Source organism: Ranitomeya imitator, chromosome 2, assembly GCF_032444005.1.
Source record: "Ranitomeya imitator isolate aRanImi1 chromosome 2, aRanImi1.pri, whole genome shotgun sequence".
Taxonomy (NCBI): Eukaryota; Metazoa; Chordata; class Amphibia; order Anura; family Dendrobatidae; genus Ranitomeya; species Ranitomeya imitator.
The window spans coordinates 280,433,014-280,450,743 of NC_091283.1; the positions used below are offsets into that span (position 1 = coordinate 280,433,014).

General features: G+C 44.1%; 2 protein-coding genes across 2 annotated transcripts in view; both read left to right on the forward strand.

Moving 5' to 3' along the window:
* LOC138666413 (zinc finger protein 585B-like) overlaps nt 1-17,730 on the forward strand; it is a 161,500-nt gene that overhangs the window by 67,309 nt on the left and 76,461 nt on the right. The gene's annotated exons all lie outside the window — the stretch shown is intronic.
* LOC138663158 (gastrula zinc finger protein XlCGF26.1-like) overlaps nt 4,127-17,730 on the forward strand; it is a 34,907-nt gene continuing 21,303 nt past the window's right edge. The window contains exon 1 of the mRNA XM_069749305.1: nt 4,127-4,169. Coding sequence (XP_069605406.1) covers nt 4,143-4,169 — 27 coding nt within the window. The 5' untranslated portion in view covers nt 4,127-4,142. The remainder of the gene's footprint in view (nt 4,170-17,730) is intronic.

Below are 17,730 nucleotides of genomic sequence, written 5' to 3' on the forward strand. Positions count from 1 at the left end.
AATAATATAATTTTTTTCTACTGCATGGCATGACATGTCACACCCCTGTTTTAATTTAGAGCTGTAAGAAGAAGCTTTAGAATGGATTCAGTTGCAGTCCCTGTACCAGATATAGCCTTATAACAAATGCTCAAGTTTTCTTATGGATGAGTCCTATCTATAGGTTAGAACATAGCGTTATTGAAGATTGTAATGTATTTGGGGAATATTCAAAGAAATATTAGAATACTAAATTTAATAGTTTATAATGCGCATTGATTGATAATTAGGATACAATATTTTGGGTTAATATACATGTATTCTTATTCTTTGTATGTGAAATATGTATTGTGAACTTCTATGTGTGTCACAGTTTGAGTGACAAATGACAGATGAGCATATGAGCAGCTGCTAAGAGTGAAGTTAATGTAAGACTAGCGTGGAATGTGCGGTATGAAAGAGGCCTCATGATTTATGGTATGTTGAAAAAAAAGCAAAAAAAAACACCTTGTGTTTATGAAATAATAAGATTCAGTTAAATTATTAGAATATTAAGAAATATTTAAATATTATCTATTCAACATATAGTTCTATATTTCTTTAGTAATTATTATTTCTGATTTAGTTAATAGTGAATAAGTGCAATCACACATCAATATGGTTTATCAAGAAAATCTACATTTAGAATAATTTTTCCAAATTATTGTTACATAGATAGGTACACATCTTCAAACAAATATATGGCACAAGCTGATATGACAGTTATAAAATTAATTATTTTTAATTTTGGTTTTTACAAATTAATTTTTCCATAAAATAATATTTTTTGATATTAAGGGGGAAATGTGTTTTTAATCCTGATTACATCATCGCATTTCATCAATACCTCTTTTTCACACATTTTAATAAAGAAGAAATATTAATAAGGTATTATTGGGTATAACAACATTAAGTATTATAAAAGCCATTTTTTTCTCTAATGAAGGATATTATATGCAAAGCTGCATAATTTCAATATTTTGGTAATCCAAGGTTATGACAACATCTAAATGATGGAAATATTAAGGAAATGTGTTATTGAGACATAACCTCTGCATTTATCATCAACATATAAAGGCCTTATTCTTATTTTTATTCTCATTTTTATTTTTCATTTTATATTTATTCTTATTTTTATTCTCATTCTTATTTTTCTTCAATATTTATTCTGAATTTTTATTTTATCTCAAGAAAAAAAAATCAATATTTAATAAAGTAATGTCTAATACAAGAATATTGCTTTATTGAATATAATGATCATATGGTTTCATTATAAGAAATGTTTCAATTCTGAGTTAAATACAACAATTCTTTCACTCACTCATTCATTTATTCATATATATTCCTATTTTGGTTCATGGCTACACATTATTACATATAATTTATTAATAAAGTTTAATAATAAAGATGGAAATATATGTTACATAAAAAGACACACTGACATCTATGGGTTCAAAAAAGAAATTACATGAAGAATACGGTTAATAATATATATTATCATTATTATTATTATTATTATTATTTTATTTTTCCAAATATAAATTCCATATTAATATTCTGATAATATTTATATGGATATTATTGATTGTTATGGTAAGCTATGATATTATAAGTTAGGAAAATTACCAGATTTGGTATAGAATAGGGAATGAAGACTTTAATCAAGATACTGAAGTTACGTTAATACTTTCCATATTTCTAAATTCAATTGATTCTTAAAAGTTGCAAGAAGAAAAGCCGTTATCCAGAAGTTCCACAAGGTAACAATGCTATGATTTCTGAGTAATAATAGACTGTGCCAAATACAATTCATGTCACCACTCACAACTACAGCATCCATTACTGACAAGTATGAGTACAGTATCTAAACTGACAACCACAATTGGGACGATGATCCTATGATGCTAAGATGAACTGTGTTATTACATTCCAGTGGTTTCCAATCACCCATAAGGCTTCCATGAAAGCTAGTGAACAATCAGGTGATTGTCAGGACGCTACAACCCTGACATGTGTCCTGTGCACTAAGGACTGGTTATGGTGCTATGTTTAGCAAGGAAGAGTCAATGTAACCCTTGCTGTGCTGACTAAAGATGTCACACCTGTTCCAAGACCAATGCGGATGATATGGAGATTCCAGATGATTTCCAAGGCGAGCCAATGTAAGTTCAGGTCTTTAAAGGTGACACTGCACAGATATTAACGCTACATTTCATCTATGAACTTTGTTTTTGAATTTTTGGACTTTGATTGACACATGACACACAGTCTCTACAATATCTTCATGCTATCATCTATTTCAAAAGAATTATAATAAAGATTGTTTTAAAAAGAACCAAGAAGAAGACATCAAGATGAAGACCAGATGACATCAGACCTGAGATGTTTCAAGTAGATATAGGGAAATATAATTATATATTTTATATGAATATTAGTCACAACTTACCATAACATGAATTTACATATCATTATATTATTGAGAACATATAACAATATTATTATTATTGATATTATTATTTATTACATTATTTTTCCAAAGAAGAAAGTAGACCTTATTAATATTTTTTTAATTTGAGGGTTCCAATCAATGTCTGTCACCCTCAAAAGGGGGAATTGTTAAATATTAATTAATTGAATTATTCTTATTCTCAATTCTGTACTGAGCACATTGCTTCTTGCTGACATTACAAACAGCTATTTCTGTGTATGTAGCTCAGAGTATAAGTTAACACCATATACAGAGGACACGTGATCTGTGGGACATATAAATAACGTCTCTTAGGAGGGTGGGGGGGCCTTTTGTCATGTGGGGGCTGTCACCTCCTGCCTTCACCATCATTCTACATAGACATGAGACAAGTCAGAAGGAACAACAGCTGATAGCCATGATTCTACTCCATGCCATGATGACTTCAGACTTCACACAAACAGACGGTTTTACCATTCAGGACCTTGGGAAAGATGAGTAACAAGACAAGCGCTGATATTTACACATGGACAATCTGTTCGTAACTATTTCATCTATTTTTATGTTTTGCTGCAATGTGGTTTTTCTGTGGACAATTCAATAAACCACTATACTTTTTATGAGAATACCATGACATTTTTCTTTAAGAGTAAGTACCTGGTGAATAGTCCTGATTAAATAAATGTGCGAAATAAGCATTTTTAACAAGCACACAGCAGAGTATGGCCTGAGAAGGTGGCAAGGATCCTAAGGAATGAACATGTTACCCAGGCACCTCCCTTTATGCACAGAGCATCGCAGCAGAGACAGCCCTAATAGAGATCAGGTGCCCAGCTGCTTTAACTATGTGCAGAAAGCGGGGTGCGCCTCCTAAGAGCATTTCCAGGAGACCTGCCAAGGGGATGCAGGTTACTAGCATAGAAAGGAGCTGTTGATCGTCTGGAGCCACGGACAGGGTGAGCAGTACCGGTGGAGCTGCGTGATAGGTGCCGGTCTCCCTGCACAGCAAAGACCGGACCTGCGGCTGAGGGCATGACAAGTTGTATACCCACTGCTCAGCTCCGTACAAGACGTACACAAATGGCTCTGCTCCGTACACGTACGGTTCAGCTCCCTACATGTTGTACACACGCAGTTGTCTTTTGGGTACACACGGCTCCATTCTGTTCATGTCGTACACGCACAGCTCTGCTCCATACATGCACAGCTCCGTTCTGTGCACCTCATACACGCACAGCTCCATACACACAGGGCTCCGCTCCATACACACATGGCTCCGCTCACCTCGTACACATGCGACTCCCCTCCGTACACCTCATACACATACAACTCCGCTTCGTACCCCCGTACACATACGGCTCTGCTCCGTACCCCTCGTACACACACGGCTCTGCTCCGTACCCCTCATACACATGCGGCTCTGCTCCGTACACCTCGTACACACACAGCTCCATTCCATACACCTCGTACACACACGGCTCCGCTATAGCCACACAGTAAACCCCTCCTGACCCCACACATAAACTTCCCCTCATCCAGCACCATGACAACCAGCACAGCAAAGTCCTGCATACACTGAGGCCCCTGATCATGTGACCCCTGACTCCTCCCCTCCTGTGACCTCATCACAGGTCCTGTGTGCACAGAACAGCCATATATGTGGAGTGTGGTTCTGCGGGTGGAGGTAGGTGTAAGGTCCTCATTATTCTCTTCCATTTATATCGATTCCATACTGTGCAGCGCTGTACACACTTATCCCCGTCCTCATCGTCCCTCATTAGTTTTTATTCACACTTGTTTACATTCACAATACATCGCAGTCTGTGTAATGATCTGTTTTTCATCCATTTTATATGCAAGATGTATTGTTTCTCCTTGCGGAGATTGACGTGCTAAGCATGCCGAGATGAGGGGACTTAAAGGGAACCTGTCACCCCTCCAGGGCCTATTAAAGGGAATCTGTTCCGGCATCAGGGGCTTATCTACAGAATTCTGTAATGCTGTAGATAAGCCCCTGATGTATCCTGAAAGGTAAGAAAAACAGGTTATATTATACTCACCCAGGGGCGGTCCCGGTGCGGTCCGCCGACTCCTATCTTCTTACGATGACGTCCTCTTCTTCCTGCCGCGGCTCCGGCGCAGGCGTACTTTATCTGTCCTGTTGAGGGCAGAGCAAAGTACTGCAGTGCGCTGGGCCTCAGTACTTTGCTCTGCCCTCAACAGGACAAAGTAAGCCTCAGCCGGCGACAAGAAGACAAGAATAAGACGTCATCGTATGAAGATAGGAGGCGCTGGACCCGGACCGTGACGCCCATCAGACCTGGACTGCAGCGAGACCGCCCCTGGGAGAGTATAATATAACCTGCTTTTCTTACCTTTCAGGTTACAGAATGCTGTAGATAAGCCCCTGATGCCGGTGGCCTTAGCTCATATACGATTTTTGGGTGACAGATTCCCTTTAAGGTAAAAGAGCCACCTTCAGCAGCACTAAGGCTGCATTCTGTAAAGGTGGCTCTTATGCTTAGTATCCCTAGAAATGCTGAAATAATCACTTTTATACATTTTGTGCCATACCTGTATTGGGCCAGGGAGGTATGATTTCTCCCTGACTCAAGTGTCTCGCACCCGTCCAGCATCCCACCGGGCGCCGCCTGATCTGCACATCACCAGATTCCCAGCCCCGCAGTGTGAATACATCATAACACACTGTGGGGCAGGATCTGGAGCCTCTGCTGTGCATAGGCGCGAACTACTTACATCACTTATTGTAAGTTCCAGGGCAGCGCACGGCACATACCCGAGAAATAATAGCAGAGTGCGGGTGACGGCACAAGACAGATCAGGCGGCGCCCGGTGGGATGCTGGACGGCTGCGAGGCACTTGAGTCAGGGAGAAATCATACCTCCCTGATTAAATACAGGTATGGCACAAAATGTATAAAAGTGATTATTTCAGCATTCTTAGGGATACTAAGCCTAAGAGCCACCTTTACAGAATGCAGCCTTAGTGCTGCTGAAGGTGGCTCTTTTACCTTAATAGGCTCTGGGAGGGTGACAGGTTCCTTTTAAAGTCGCAATCAGTCGACATTGACTGTTAGGATTGCTGCCTTCCAATAGGTGGCACTAGAGTTCTAGTTCTCTTCATCTCTGAAGAGACAATTTGCATAATCATCCATTTTATGAAATTTTAATCCCTTTGCTTTTGGTGATTTAAAGTTTCTCTGCTTTAGAACTAAATTCACTTTACAATGTACTGAAAAAAGTTGCAGAAAAAAAATCGAAGATAGGAGTCGGCGGACCGCACCGGGACCGCCCCTGGGTGAGTATAATATAACCTGTTTTTCTTACCTTTCAGGATACATCAGGGGCTTATCTACAGCATTACAGAATTCTGTAGATAAGCCCCTGATGCCGGAACAGATTCCCTTTAATAGGCCCTGGAGGGGTGACAGGTTCCCTTTAAGTCCCCTCATCTCGGCATGCTTAGCACGTCAATCTCCGCAAGGAGAAACAATACATCTTGCATATTATTATTATTATTATTATTATTATTATTATTATTATTATTAAGGCATAGCCAGAGGTCAGTACACGGGAGCAGCAATATAGTTGAAGGATTGTCAGGTTGCATAGTAAGGCATAGCCAGAGGTCGGTACATGGAAGCAGCGGTATAGTTGAAGGATTGTCAGGTTGCATAGTAAGGCATAGCCAGAGGTCGGTACACGGGAGCAGCCGTATAGTTGGAAGATCAGCAGGTTGCGTATTCAGGAATAGCCAGGGTCGGTACATGGTAGCAGCAGTATAATCTTGGATGAAGCAGCTGGTGAAAGGAGAGCTTGACCAAAGGCTGAGAACTCATTAAAGGGACACTGTCACCTGAATTTGGAGGGAACAATCTTCAGCCATGGAGGCGGGGTTTTTGTGTGTTTGATTCACCCTTTCCTTACCCGCTGGCTGCATGCTGGCTGCAATATTGGATTGAAGTTCATTCTCTGTCCTCCATAGTACACGCCTGCTCAAGGCAAGATTGCACCTTGTGCAGGCATGTACTACGGAGGACAGAGAATGAACTTCAATCCAATATTGCAGCCAGCATGCAGCCAGCGGGTAAGGAAAGGGTGAATCAAAAACACAAAAACCCCGCCTCCATGGCTGAAGATTGTTCCCTCCAAATTCAGGTGACAGTGTCCCTTTAAACTCACAAGGAAGGAAGTGAAATGCCAGGTTTAAGTAGGGTGTTAAATCAGGAACAACACAAGTACTAGTATCTGGGTTAACAAGGAACTCAGAGGGAAGAGCTGCTGCCTGGTGCACAACAGCTTCTGGGTTTGAGTCCTGACAGGCTTATTCTTTTGTTCTCAGGGAGATAACTCGCTTCCAGAGCAACTCCCTCAGAGAGAACACAGAAACTTGAGGCAGAGCCGAATGTTTTTGTGTATGGGGGATTCAAGGAAGATAGATTTTGTGTGTATCTATTGTGTTGGGGGCCTTTATATATTTCTCTTTAGCTGCCTTAAAAGGGAACTAAGTTGATAAGGTTTAAAGGCAGCCACTGTTAACCCCTTGATGAAATATGACATACTAGATACATCATATGTCGGCCCCCTGATTTTGCTTAAGGCTCCTAAGATGAGCCCGCATCTTTATCAGAAGATGATGGCTGGGAAAATCATCCATCATCTGGCTAGCAGCCGTGGCTGTTAATCTGTGACAATGTATCAGTGGGGGGCGCTGTTCTGTCTCCTCATCGGCGCTCCCACAACGCGATCATGGGACAGCCAGAGGTCTGTTGAAGACCCTGTGCATGTTATAATGTTGTACTTCCGTGAAAGTAAGCTCGTGGCTGGCATTCATAGAGACCATGATTCTTGCTATATACTGGAATACTGTGGCATTGCTGTATATTGCACAAGCAATCAGATGATCATAGGTTCAGGTCACCTAAGGGGGACTTAGAAATGCAGTGAAAAGTAAAAAAAAAAAAAGTTTAAAAAATATGGAAAAAAATATATAAAAGGTTTAAGTCACACCACTTTTTGCCCATTTAAACTTAGGAAATAAAAATAATTAAAAAAACAAACAAATACATATTTGGTTGGTATAATTGCGTTAGAAAAAGTCAGATCAAGATATAAAATAAACAAATCCGATCGGTGACGTGAAAAAAAATCAATATCAGAATTTTGCTTTTTCGTTCACTGCAACAACACAAAAATTTGTAGTGAGGTGATTAAAAAATTGTATCTAACCAAAATTATAAAAACAAGCCCTCACATGCCTATGTGGATGGAAAAATAAAAACAAAGTTCTGGCTTTTGAAATAAGGGGAAAAAAACACAAGGGTAAAAACGGAAAATCGCCTGTCCCTTTAAGGGTTAAAGAAGGGGTTAGTTTTCATGTTGGGATAGTATTTGTAATGTAACCACAAACACATGATTGAGCAGACTACACAGAAACAGTAACAAAACACTACTGAATAGATATGATATGAAAACCAAGCATACTACATAGATCCGGGTGTCATGACCAAGAGTACTACATAGATCTGGTACCAGAACCAAGTGTACTACATAGATCCGGTACCAGGACCAAGTGTACTACATAGATCCGGTACCTGGACCAAGTGTACTATATAGATCTGTTACCAGGACCAAGCGTATTACATAGATCCGGTACCAGGACCAAGCGTGCTACATAGATCTGGTACCAGCACCAAGTGTACTACATGGATCAGGTACCAGGACCATGTACTACATGGATCAGGTACCAGGACCAAGTGTACTACATAGGTACCGTTATCATCTGTCATCCCCTTGGAAGTACCTAAGCTAGTAATATGGGTATACAGGTCCTAAAATACTTAAAATAGTCATACCGGTATGCTTCATATCTGTGGTCTTGTTTTACAGAAATCATCTTTTAATTCTTTATGTTAGTACGGTCTTCAACATTCCAGAGTGTGCGGTGCCTGGAAGAAAACTCCTGCCTCCGGTTTTCATTTGCGTGCCTGTCGCCTCCCATCAGCGTCACAGAGCTCCATGACGTCTAGCCGTTTTCCCGTGCCGGCGCCCTGCAATTATGATATTCTGTCCTTTTATGGGCATTGGCTTCTTGTTTCTTATTCGCAGGCATCGGCACTAGACGTCATGTGGCCATGTGACGCTGATGGGAGGTGACAGGTATGCTCATGAATACCTGAGGCATGAGGTTTTTTTACAGGCAGGCACCGCATGCCCCAGAGCCGCCTGGAAGACCGCTTTAAATAAAGAATTAAAATATGATTTCTGCACAACAAGACCGCAGATATGAGGCATGCAGGTATGGCTATTGTAAGTATTCTAGAACCTGTATGCCCATAGTAATAGCTTAGGTACATCCAAGCCGGTGACAGATTCTCTTTGAGTATATATGGACCCACACATAGGGCTACCAATTGTGTGGGAGCCAACTGCGCTGCACAGGCTATCATTATGCAAGCTAGTTTTAGCTGTTCTGTGTACTGCAACTGTCATGCACAACATCTAGAAGCTCACTTGCTTTAGTACCTTGTGTTCTTGGTATGGATAGGCTGCCCTAAACATGAATTGGTAGACTGGCCCTGGGATCATATGCCCCCTTGACCAGGCCAGCCCTATGATAATAGTAATAAACCCCCCAGTTGCCATAGTCAATAAGAATGCTGAACGTTGTTCACATTGCTCCCACACCACCTCCTCATCCCGCCCTCATCCCGCCCTCTCTCTGCTGAAGTCCATCAAGGCTCTGTCCTAGAGCCCCTACTTTTTTCCATCTATACCCTTGGCCTAGGACAAATCATAAAGTCCCATGGCTTCCAGTACCACCTGTATGCGGACGACACTCAGATCTACCTCTCTGACCCATATGTCACCTCTCTGCTGTCTAGAATCCCAAAGTGTCTATCAGCCATATCCTCCTTCTTCATCTCTCGCTTCCTAAAACTCAATGTAGAGAAAACCGAACTTATCACCTTTCCCCCATCTCACGTATCCCCCCCTACCTGATCTATCTATTATGGTAAACGGCATCACTCTCTCTCCCGCACCTGAAATCCGCTGCCTCGGGGTAACTCTCGACTCTACCCTGTCCTTCAAACCGCACGTCCAAACTCTTGCCACCTCCTGTCGCCTCCAACTCAAAAATATTGCCAGAATCCGTCCCTTCCTCAGCCCACAATCTATCAAAACTCTTGTGCATGCCCTCATCATCTCCTGTCTCGACTACTGCAACAGGCTTCTCTGTGGCCTCCCTGCTAACTCTCTTGCACCACTCCAGTCTGTCCTCCACTCTGCTGCTCGGCTAATCCACCTCTCTCCTCGCTACTCCCCTGCTTCTCCCCTCTGCAAATCCCTCCACTGGCTCCCAATTCCCCAACGAATCCAGTTCAAACTACTAACACTGATCTACAAAGCCATCCACAACCTGTCCCCTCCCTATATCTCTGAACTAATCTCCCAATATCTTCCCTCACGTAATCTTTAATCCTCCCAAGACCTCCTACTCTCCACCACACTTATTCGTTCCTCACACAACCGCCTCCAAGATTTCTCCCGAATATCCCCCATCCTCTGGAATTCTGCACCTCAACACGTCCGACTATCCACCACCCTCGGATCCCTCAGACGGAACCTGAAAAACCATCTCTTCAAGAAAGCCTACAGCCTGCAATAACCATTTTGCCGCCTCGCCATCGACAGAGCAGCCGCCTCGCCATCGCCAGAACCGCCTCATCGCCAGAGCCGTGGCCTCGCCATTGCCAGAGCCGCCTCAGCCCTACCTTCTGCCTTTGTACCAGTCTGTCATTGTAAACCTGTTTATTGTAAACAATATCTATAACCCTGTATGTAACTCCTTTCTCATGTACAGCGCCATGGAATTAATGGTGCTATATAAATGAATAATAATAATAATCAAAATACTGAAAGCTCAGCATGGATAAGGCCTGTATAGGGCACTAGTCATACAGATAAGTGTGGTACATAGTGTCTGGCATATATCCTAATCCAGACCCTCACCACACATTACTTGAGTACTCGCTCCATCCTGCAGGGAGCAACCATACAACCTTAGGCGGACTGATCGCACACATAACCGTCAGCTCATCCAGCACCATGACAACCAGCACAGCATAGTCCTGCATACACTGAGGTCCCTGATCATGTGACCCCTGACTCCTCCCCTCCTGTGACCTCATCACAGGTCCTGTGTGCACAGATCCACCATATATGTGGTGTGCGGCTCTGCAGGTGGAGGTAGGTGCTGGAGGCTCCTCGTTATTCTATATCAGGATTATTACTCTTTCTTCCATATCGCAATCATATTCCGCAGCACTGTACACATATTAATATCACCATCCCCATTGGGGCTCACATTGTGAATAGAATTTAGTCACACATTGCGATTGCATTTTACGCCTGCAAAAAAATTAGATTTCTACATTTGTGTGATCATACCTCCCAAAGAAGATAAAGAGGGATAGATTATGCATCATCATCATGACAAAATCTTAGGCCACGTCCTTAACCATACTCCTATCTATCTACATTTGTCTATCATTTAATTCTACCCTGAACACAAAGTACATGGACAATCCCTTTAAGGTTGTGTTTACTGCTAAATCCGCCCGTTGTTGTGATCCTTTATAGGAACAGAGCAATGGAAAACAGGCTGGGGACGGATTCATCACTAGATGGACAGGAGACAGGAGCGGAGGCCGACTGTCCCCACTGACTATAATGAGCTCCATCAGCTTTCCTCTCTCCTCTCAGACCATCTCCTCAGCATTCCTCTCTATCCTCAGACTGTCTTCTCAGTGCTCCTCTCTGCTCTCGGGCCATCTCCTCAGCTTTCCTCTCTCTTCTCAGACCGTCTCCTCAGCATTCCTCTCTATCCTCAAGGACACCGTTCTCTCCTGGTTCTCCTCCTATCTCTCTGACCGATCCTTCACTGTATGTTTTGCTGGTTCCTCCTCCTCTCACCTTCCCCTTACTGTTGGGGTTCCTCAAGGATCAGTCCTAGGCCCCCTCCTCTTCCCTTTGTATACTGCCCCCATTGGACAAACAATCAGTAGATTTGGTTTCCAGTACCATCTCTATGCTGACGACACCCAATTATACACCTCTTCTCCTGTTATCACGCTTTTTAGAAAACACCAGTGATTGTCTTACTGCTGTCTCTAACATCATGTCCTCCCTCTATCTGAATCTGAACCTGTCAAAAACTGAACTCATCGTGTTTGCTCCCTCTACTAACCTACCTTTGCCTGACATTGCCATCTCCGTATGCGGTTCCACTATTACTCCAAAGCAACATGCCCGCTGCCTTGGGGTCATCCTTGATTCTGACCTTTCATTCAGCCCCCACATCCGATCACTGGCTCGCTCTTCTTACCTGCATCTCAAAAACATTTCTAGAATTCGCCCTTTTCTTACTTTCGACTTTGCAAAAACTCTTACTGTTTCACTTATTCATTCTCGTCTGGACTATTGTAACTCTCTACTAATCGGCCTCCCTCTTACCAAACTCTCCCCGCTCCAATCTGTGCTGAATGCTGCAGCCATGATCATATTCCTCACCAACCGTTACACTGATGCCTCTACCTTGTGCCAGTCATTACACTGGCTACCCATCCACTCCAGAATCCAGTACAAAACTACTACCCTCATCCACAAAGCACTCCATGGCTCAGCACCACCCTACATCTCCTCTCTGGTCTCAGTCTACCACCCTACCCGTGCCCTCCGCTCCGCTAATGACTTCAGGTTAGCATCCTCAATAATCAGAATCTCCCACTCCCGTCTCCAAGACTTTACACGTGCTGCGCCGATTCTTTGGAATGCACTACCTAGGTTAATACGATTAATCCCCAATCCCCACAGTTTTAAGTGTGCCCTAAAAACTCATTTGTTCAGATTGGCCTACCGCCTCAACGCATTAACCTAACAATCCCTGTGTGGCCTATCATTAAAAAAAAAAAACATAATCAGGTTCCTCATATCATGTTGTCATACACTTTATGCAGTTAATAGCCCTCTGTGTCTGTACTGTTACATACTTAGGCAGTTAACTGGTTCATGCAGCTTTACATGAACACCCGAGCCTTACACTATGGCCGGTCCGAATAACTAAAGCAATTGTTACCCTCCACCTCTTGTGTCTCCCCTTTTCCTCATAGTTTGTAAGCTTGCGAGCAGGGCCCTCATTCCTCTTGGTATCTATTTTGAACTGTGATTTCTGTTATGCTGTAATGTCTACTGTCTTTACAAGTCCCCTCTATAATTTGTAAAGCGCTGCGGAATATGTTGGCGCTATATAAATAAAATTATTATTATTATCCTCAGACTGTCTTCTCAGTGCTCCTCTCTGCTCTCGGGCCATCTCCTCAGCTTTCCTCTCTCCTTTCAGACCGTCTCCTCAGCATTCCTCTCTATCCTCAGACTCTCCTCTCAGTGCTGTTCTCGGGCCATCTCCTCAGCTCTCCTCTCAGACCGTCTCCTCAGCATTCCTCTCTATCCTCAGACTGTCTTCTCAGTGCTCCTCTCTGCTCTCGGGCCATCTCCTCAGCTTTCCTCTCTCCTCTCAGACCGTCTCCTCAGCATTCCTCTCTATCCTCAGACTGTCTTCTCAGTGCTCCTCTCTGCTCTCGGGCCATCTCCTCAGCTTTCCTCTCTCCTCTCAGACCATCTCCTCACCATTCCTCTATCCTCAGACTGTCTTCTCAGTGCTCCTCTCTGCTCTCGGACCATGTCCTCAGCTTTGCTCTCTCCTCTCAGACCATCTTGTCAGCATTCCTCTATATTCTCAGACTGTCCTCTCAGTGCTGCTCTTGGACCATCTCCTCAGCTTTCCTCTCTCCTCTCAGACCATCTCCTCAGCATTCCTCTCAATCCTCAGACTGTCTTCTCAGTGCTCCTCTCTGCTCTCGGGCCTTCTCCTCAGCTTTCCTCTCTCCTCTCAGACCGTCTCCTCAGCATTCCTCTCTATCCTTAGACTGTCTTCTCAGTGCTCCTCTCTGCTCTTGCGCCATCTCCTCAGCTTTCTTCTCTCCTCTCAGACCGTCTCCTCAGCATTCCTCTCTATCCTTAGACTGTCTTCTCAGTGCTCCTCAGTGCTGCTTTCGGGCCATCTCCTCAACTTTCCTCTCTCCTCTTAGACCATCTCCTCAGAATTCCTCTCTATCCTCAGACCGTGTCCTCAATACATTTCTGGCATTTCAAAAATATATATTTTATACCTTGAGCAGTTTGGTTTTTATTCTCACTATAACACATAAAAATAAACAATTGAGATGGAAAATTTGCGTTTAGTTGCAGAATAATTCTGTACACAGAGATTTTCTTCTAAGACAACACCTCATGTTTACTTTCTTTAAATATTCTTGTTTCATATTTATTACATTTTTGGATTGACCAACAGCATTGGAGATGTTCAATAATAAAATGATGGGTAGTGTGGCGAGCACTCTTGCTGAGATCCATGGTGCTAGTGAAGTGGGATAGCAATCCCCATAATAGAGTAATGTTCAATCACCGCACACTCTGGATAGATGCTTGTGAAGACTTTATTATACAGATGTAGATGCAACGATAACACAATTCATGAATAAGGAATTGGTGCAGGGATAGAGAAAATGGTAAGGCAACAAGAACATAACGTTTCGACCCTCATAGGGTCTTATTCATATAGTTGCAATTGCAGTCTACAATCCAATGCGCAGGTGCGCCAGACCTACCCAGGACCCAGGTATCTTTTTGCAAGCAGGATATCCTTTACACTGTCCAGTGATCTTTGCCAACAGCGACACTATGAATAAGACCCTATGAGTGTCGAAACATTATGTTCTTGTTGCTCTATCCCTGCACCAATTACTATATTCATGAGTTATGTTATCGCTGCATCTACAATAATAAAATGAGTCACCAAAAATACAAATGGCCCAATAATTGTGCACACATTGTAGAGTAGCAGGTGGAGTTAGAAGATCTTTTTTTTTCCAGAACTTTTCGTGGAGTGGCAAGATGTATACAAATGAACCATTACCATATTTTTGGGGGCAGCACAAAGACTGTTGTGCTACACATTGCGTTATATTGTTAAATTATCTGAATTATTTTATTACTTACATGATCCCAATTGATAGCACATAAGTATTTCTGTCTGATCTCAAAATGTATGAAGTGCTCTACCACATTATTGCTTTATATCTGTTACGCCATCACCGTTGCCTTCCCGGGTTCCCTTTCATACTTACCGCTCCACGGCGTCCCGACGCGGTCCCGCTCCTTCTTCGACGTCTTCTCTCCTGCTGGCGCAGCCGGCCCCTGCTTCTGGTCGGGTGCGCGCTCACTGGGTTTCACGGCGCACGCGCACTCTCATCTCTTTGATTCATGCCGCTCCTTCCGCTCTTTCCACTCTGCTCTATTCTCCTGGAGGACTCTGACCCGGAAGGTATGCTGCCGCTCTGCTTATCAGGCCGCCTCTTCCGCCTGACGGTGCCTGATTATCATTTGTATCTTGCAAGTGTCTCTGGCCCTCTCATCTCCCAGCGTACTCTTCTGTGTACCTTCCGTTTTATCTGGTGTATTGTCTTGCCTGACCTTTGTCTCTCTTCTAGTTATTCTGGTAGTCCAGGTCATCCATTACCTCTGTCCCTCCAGTATACCTGAGTTCCTGCTGTTCCAGTCTTCTGTTTCACCGTCGTCCGTGTTCCTGTATCTTCGCCCTGCATTCCGTCCTGGTCATCCATTACCTCTGTCCCTCCAGTATACCTGAGTTCTTGCCGTTCCAGTCTGCTGTCTCACCCTCGTCCGTGTTCCATTGTCCTCACCTAGCATTTCGGTTTGTCTCTCCACTTTACCATTCTTCCTTTCTTGGGTACCAGCTGCCATAGCAGTAGTCTCCCCTAGGCCTGCTCCTAACGCTCCCTCTATTGGGGGTAGTTTACCTGGTCTACTCGCCCTGGGGAGGTTCGCTGTCACAGTCCTGTGGGTTCACCCTTTTGAGTCTTCTCAGTCCATGGACCCCGCTGGTAGCTCTACCTCCACCCAAAAGGAACGGACGTTCCTACGGGAGAATCAAACTAGGATCATGGCCTTCCTAAAATCTATGGAGTCCTGTATATCTGCGCTTCAGCCTTCTGACCCAGGGAATGCCGCCCAGTTGACTGGCCTCCAGCAGGAACTCGCCCAGCAACGTGATACTCAGGGTCATATCCTTAATTATATGGCTTCGGTGGATAATCGTCTCCTTTCTCTGCAATCGTCTCTGCCTCTACCTCTACTCCGCCTCGTCTGGCTAAACCTCCGTGCTACGCTGGTGATCCCAAGCTGTGTCAGGGATTCCTGAATCAGTGTCAGTTACACTTTGAATTACTGCCACTCCAATATCCCACAGACTGAGCTAAGGTGGCCTTTGTGGTGTCTCATTTAGAGGGAGAGGCTCTAGCCTGGGTTAACCCTCTCTGGGAACGGGATGATCCTCTTATCTCCCGACTTTCCACTTTCTTGGAGACCTTTCGGAGGGTCTTCGATGAGCCTGGGTGACTCGCCTCTACCACCGAGTCCCTTTTCAATTTTCATCAGGGCTCGCTTACCGTCGGTCAGTACGCTGTCCGTTTCTGTACGTTGTCCTCCGAATTAGGTTGGAACAACGAGGCCTTAGTAGGAGCTTTTTGGCGTGGACTGTCTGGTCGCATCAAGGATGAGCTGGCGGGCCGAGATACTCCAACGTCCTTGGAGGATCTAATTTCTTTGGCAACCCGCATAGATTTGCTCTTCCAGGAGCGCCTCCGTGAATCTGCCAGGGAGAAAAAACATCCTCGTCAAGCCACTTCCATTCGCAGTCCTCCTTGTCCGTTACATGTCTCGTCTTCTGCGGCTTCAGCTCCTGAACCCATGCAAGTGGACCGAATTAGGCCTGCGGAGCTATGTCGCAAGGAGAGACTCGCACAGGGTCTCTGCTTCTATTGTGGCAGTGCTACCCATCTTCTACGTTCTTGTCCGGCCTGGAAATGCCTCCGCCTAGGGTAGGTAAGAGAGGACTGCCTAGGTGTCAGTGATTCCTCTCAACCCTTTACTCTCTCTGTTTTGTTGAATTTAGGGTCCAGTCATTTTTCTGAGGTGGCTTATATTGACTCTGGAGCAGCGGGGAATTTTATTCAGCTTGAAGCGGTCAAAAGGTTTCAAATTCCTGTCAAGTCCTTGGAGTCTCCTCGGCAAATTGCTTCAGTTGACGGCAGACCTTGGTGGGAGACCGTTACCTTGGTTACCGGAGAGGTGGAACTACAGATCGGCGCCTTGCACCGGGAAAGGATCACCTTCTACATCTTGCCATTGTTGTTCTATACGTTTCTTCTGGGTCTTCCGTGGTTAAGATTTCATGAACCTGTCTTGGATTGGCATTCTGGTGATGTCCTACGTTGGGGGCATTCCTGCCAGTCTACTTGCCTGCTCACCGTCCTGCCTTTAACTTTTTCCCGGTCTACTACTGTGCCTGCTGATTTACCTCCGGCCTATTGTTCCTTTGCAGACGTCTTCAACAAGAAGGAAGCGGAGAGCTTGCCACCACATCGTCCTTATGACTGCCCTATCGACCTCGTCCCTGGGACAACCCCGTCTAGAGGTAGAATTTACCCTTTGAATCCCCTCGAGTCTCAAGCCATGACTGACTATATCCAGGAGAATTTGGCCAGGGGTTTCATCCGGAAGTCCTCTTCTCCAGCTGGTGCAGGTTTCTTTTTTGTCAAGAAGAAGGATGGATCTCTCCGTCCCTGTATCGACTACAGGGGTCTTAACAGTATCACGATTAAGAACAAATATCCGCTTCCTCTCATGCCGGAACTTTTTGATCGGCTACGGGGAGCACAAATCTTTACTAAACTGGATCTTCGCGTAGCCTACAATTTAATTTGAATCCGTCCCGGAGACGAATGGAAAACTTCTTTTAATACCAGAGATGGTCACTATGAGTACTTGGCTTGGTCATGCCCTTCGGCCTTTGCAATGCTCCTGCGGTATTCCAAGAATTCATGAATGAGGTGTTCCGTGAACTTCTATAGTTGTGTGTGGTTGTATATTTGGTCGACATTCTCGTGTATTCCCCAGATCTATCTACCCATAGAAGGGACGTCCGCCTTGTTCTTCGGCGTTTGAGAGAGAATCGTCTTTTTGCCAAGCTCGAAAAATGTGCTTTTGAGTTGTCTTCTCTTCCGTTCCTGGGATATATAATCT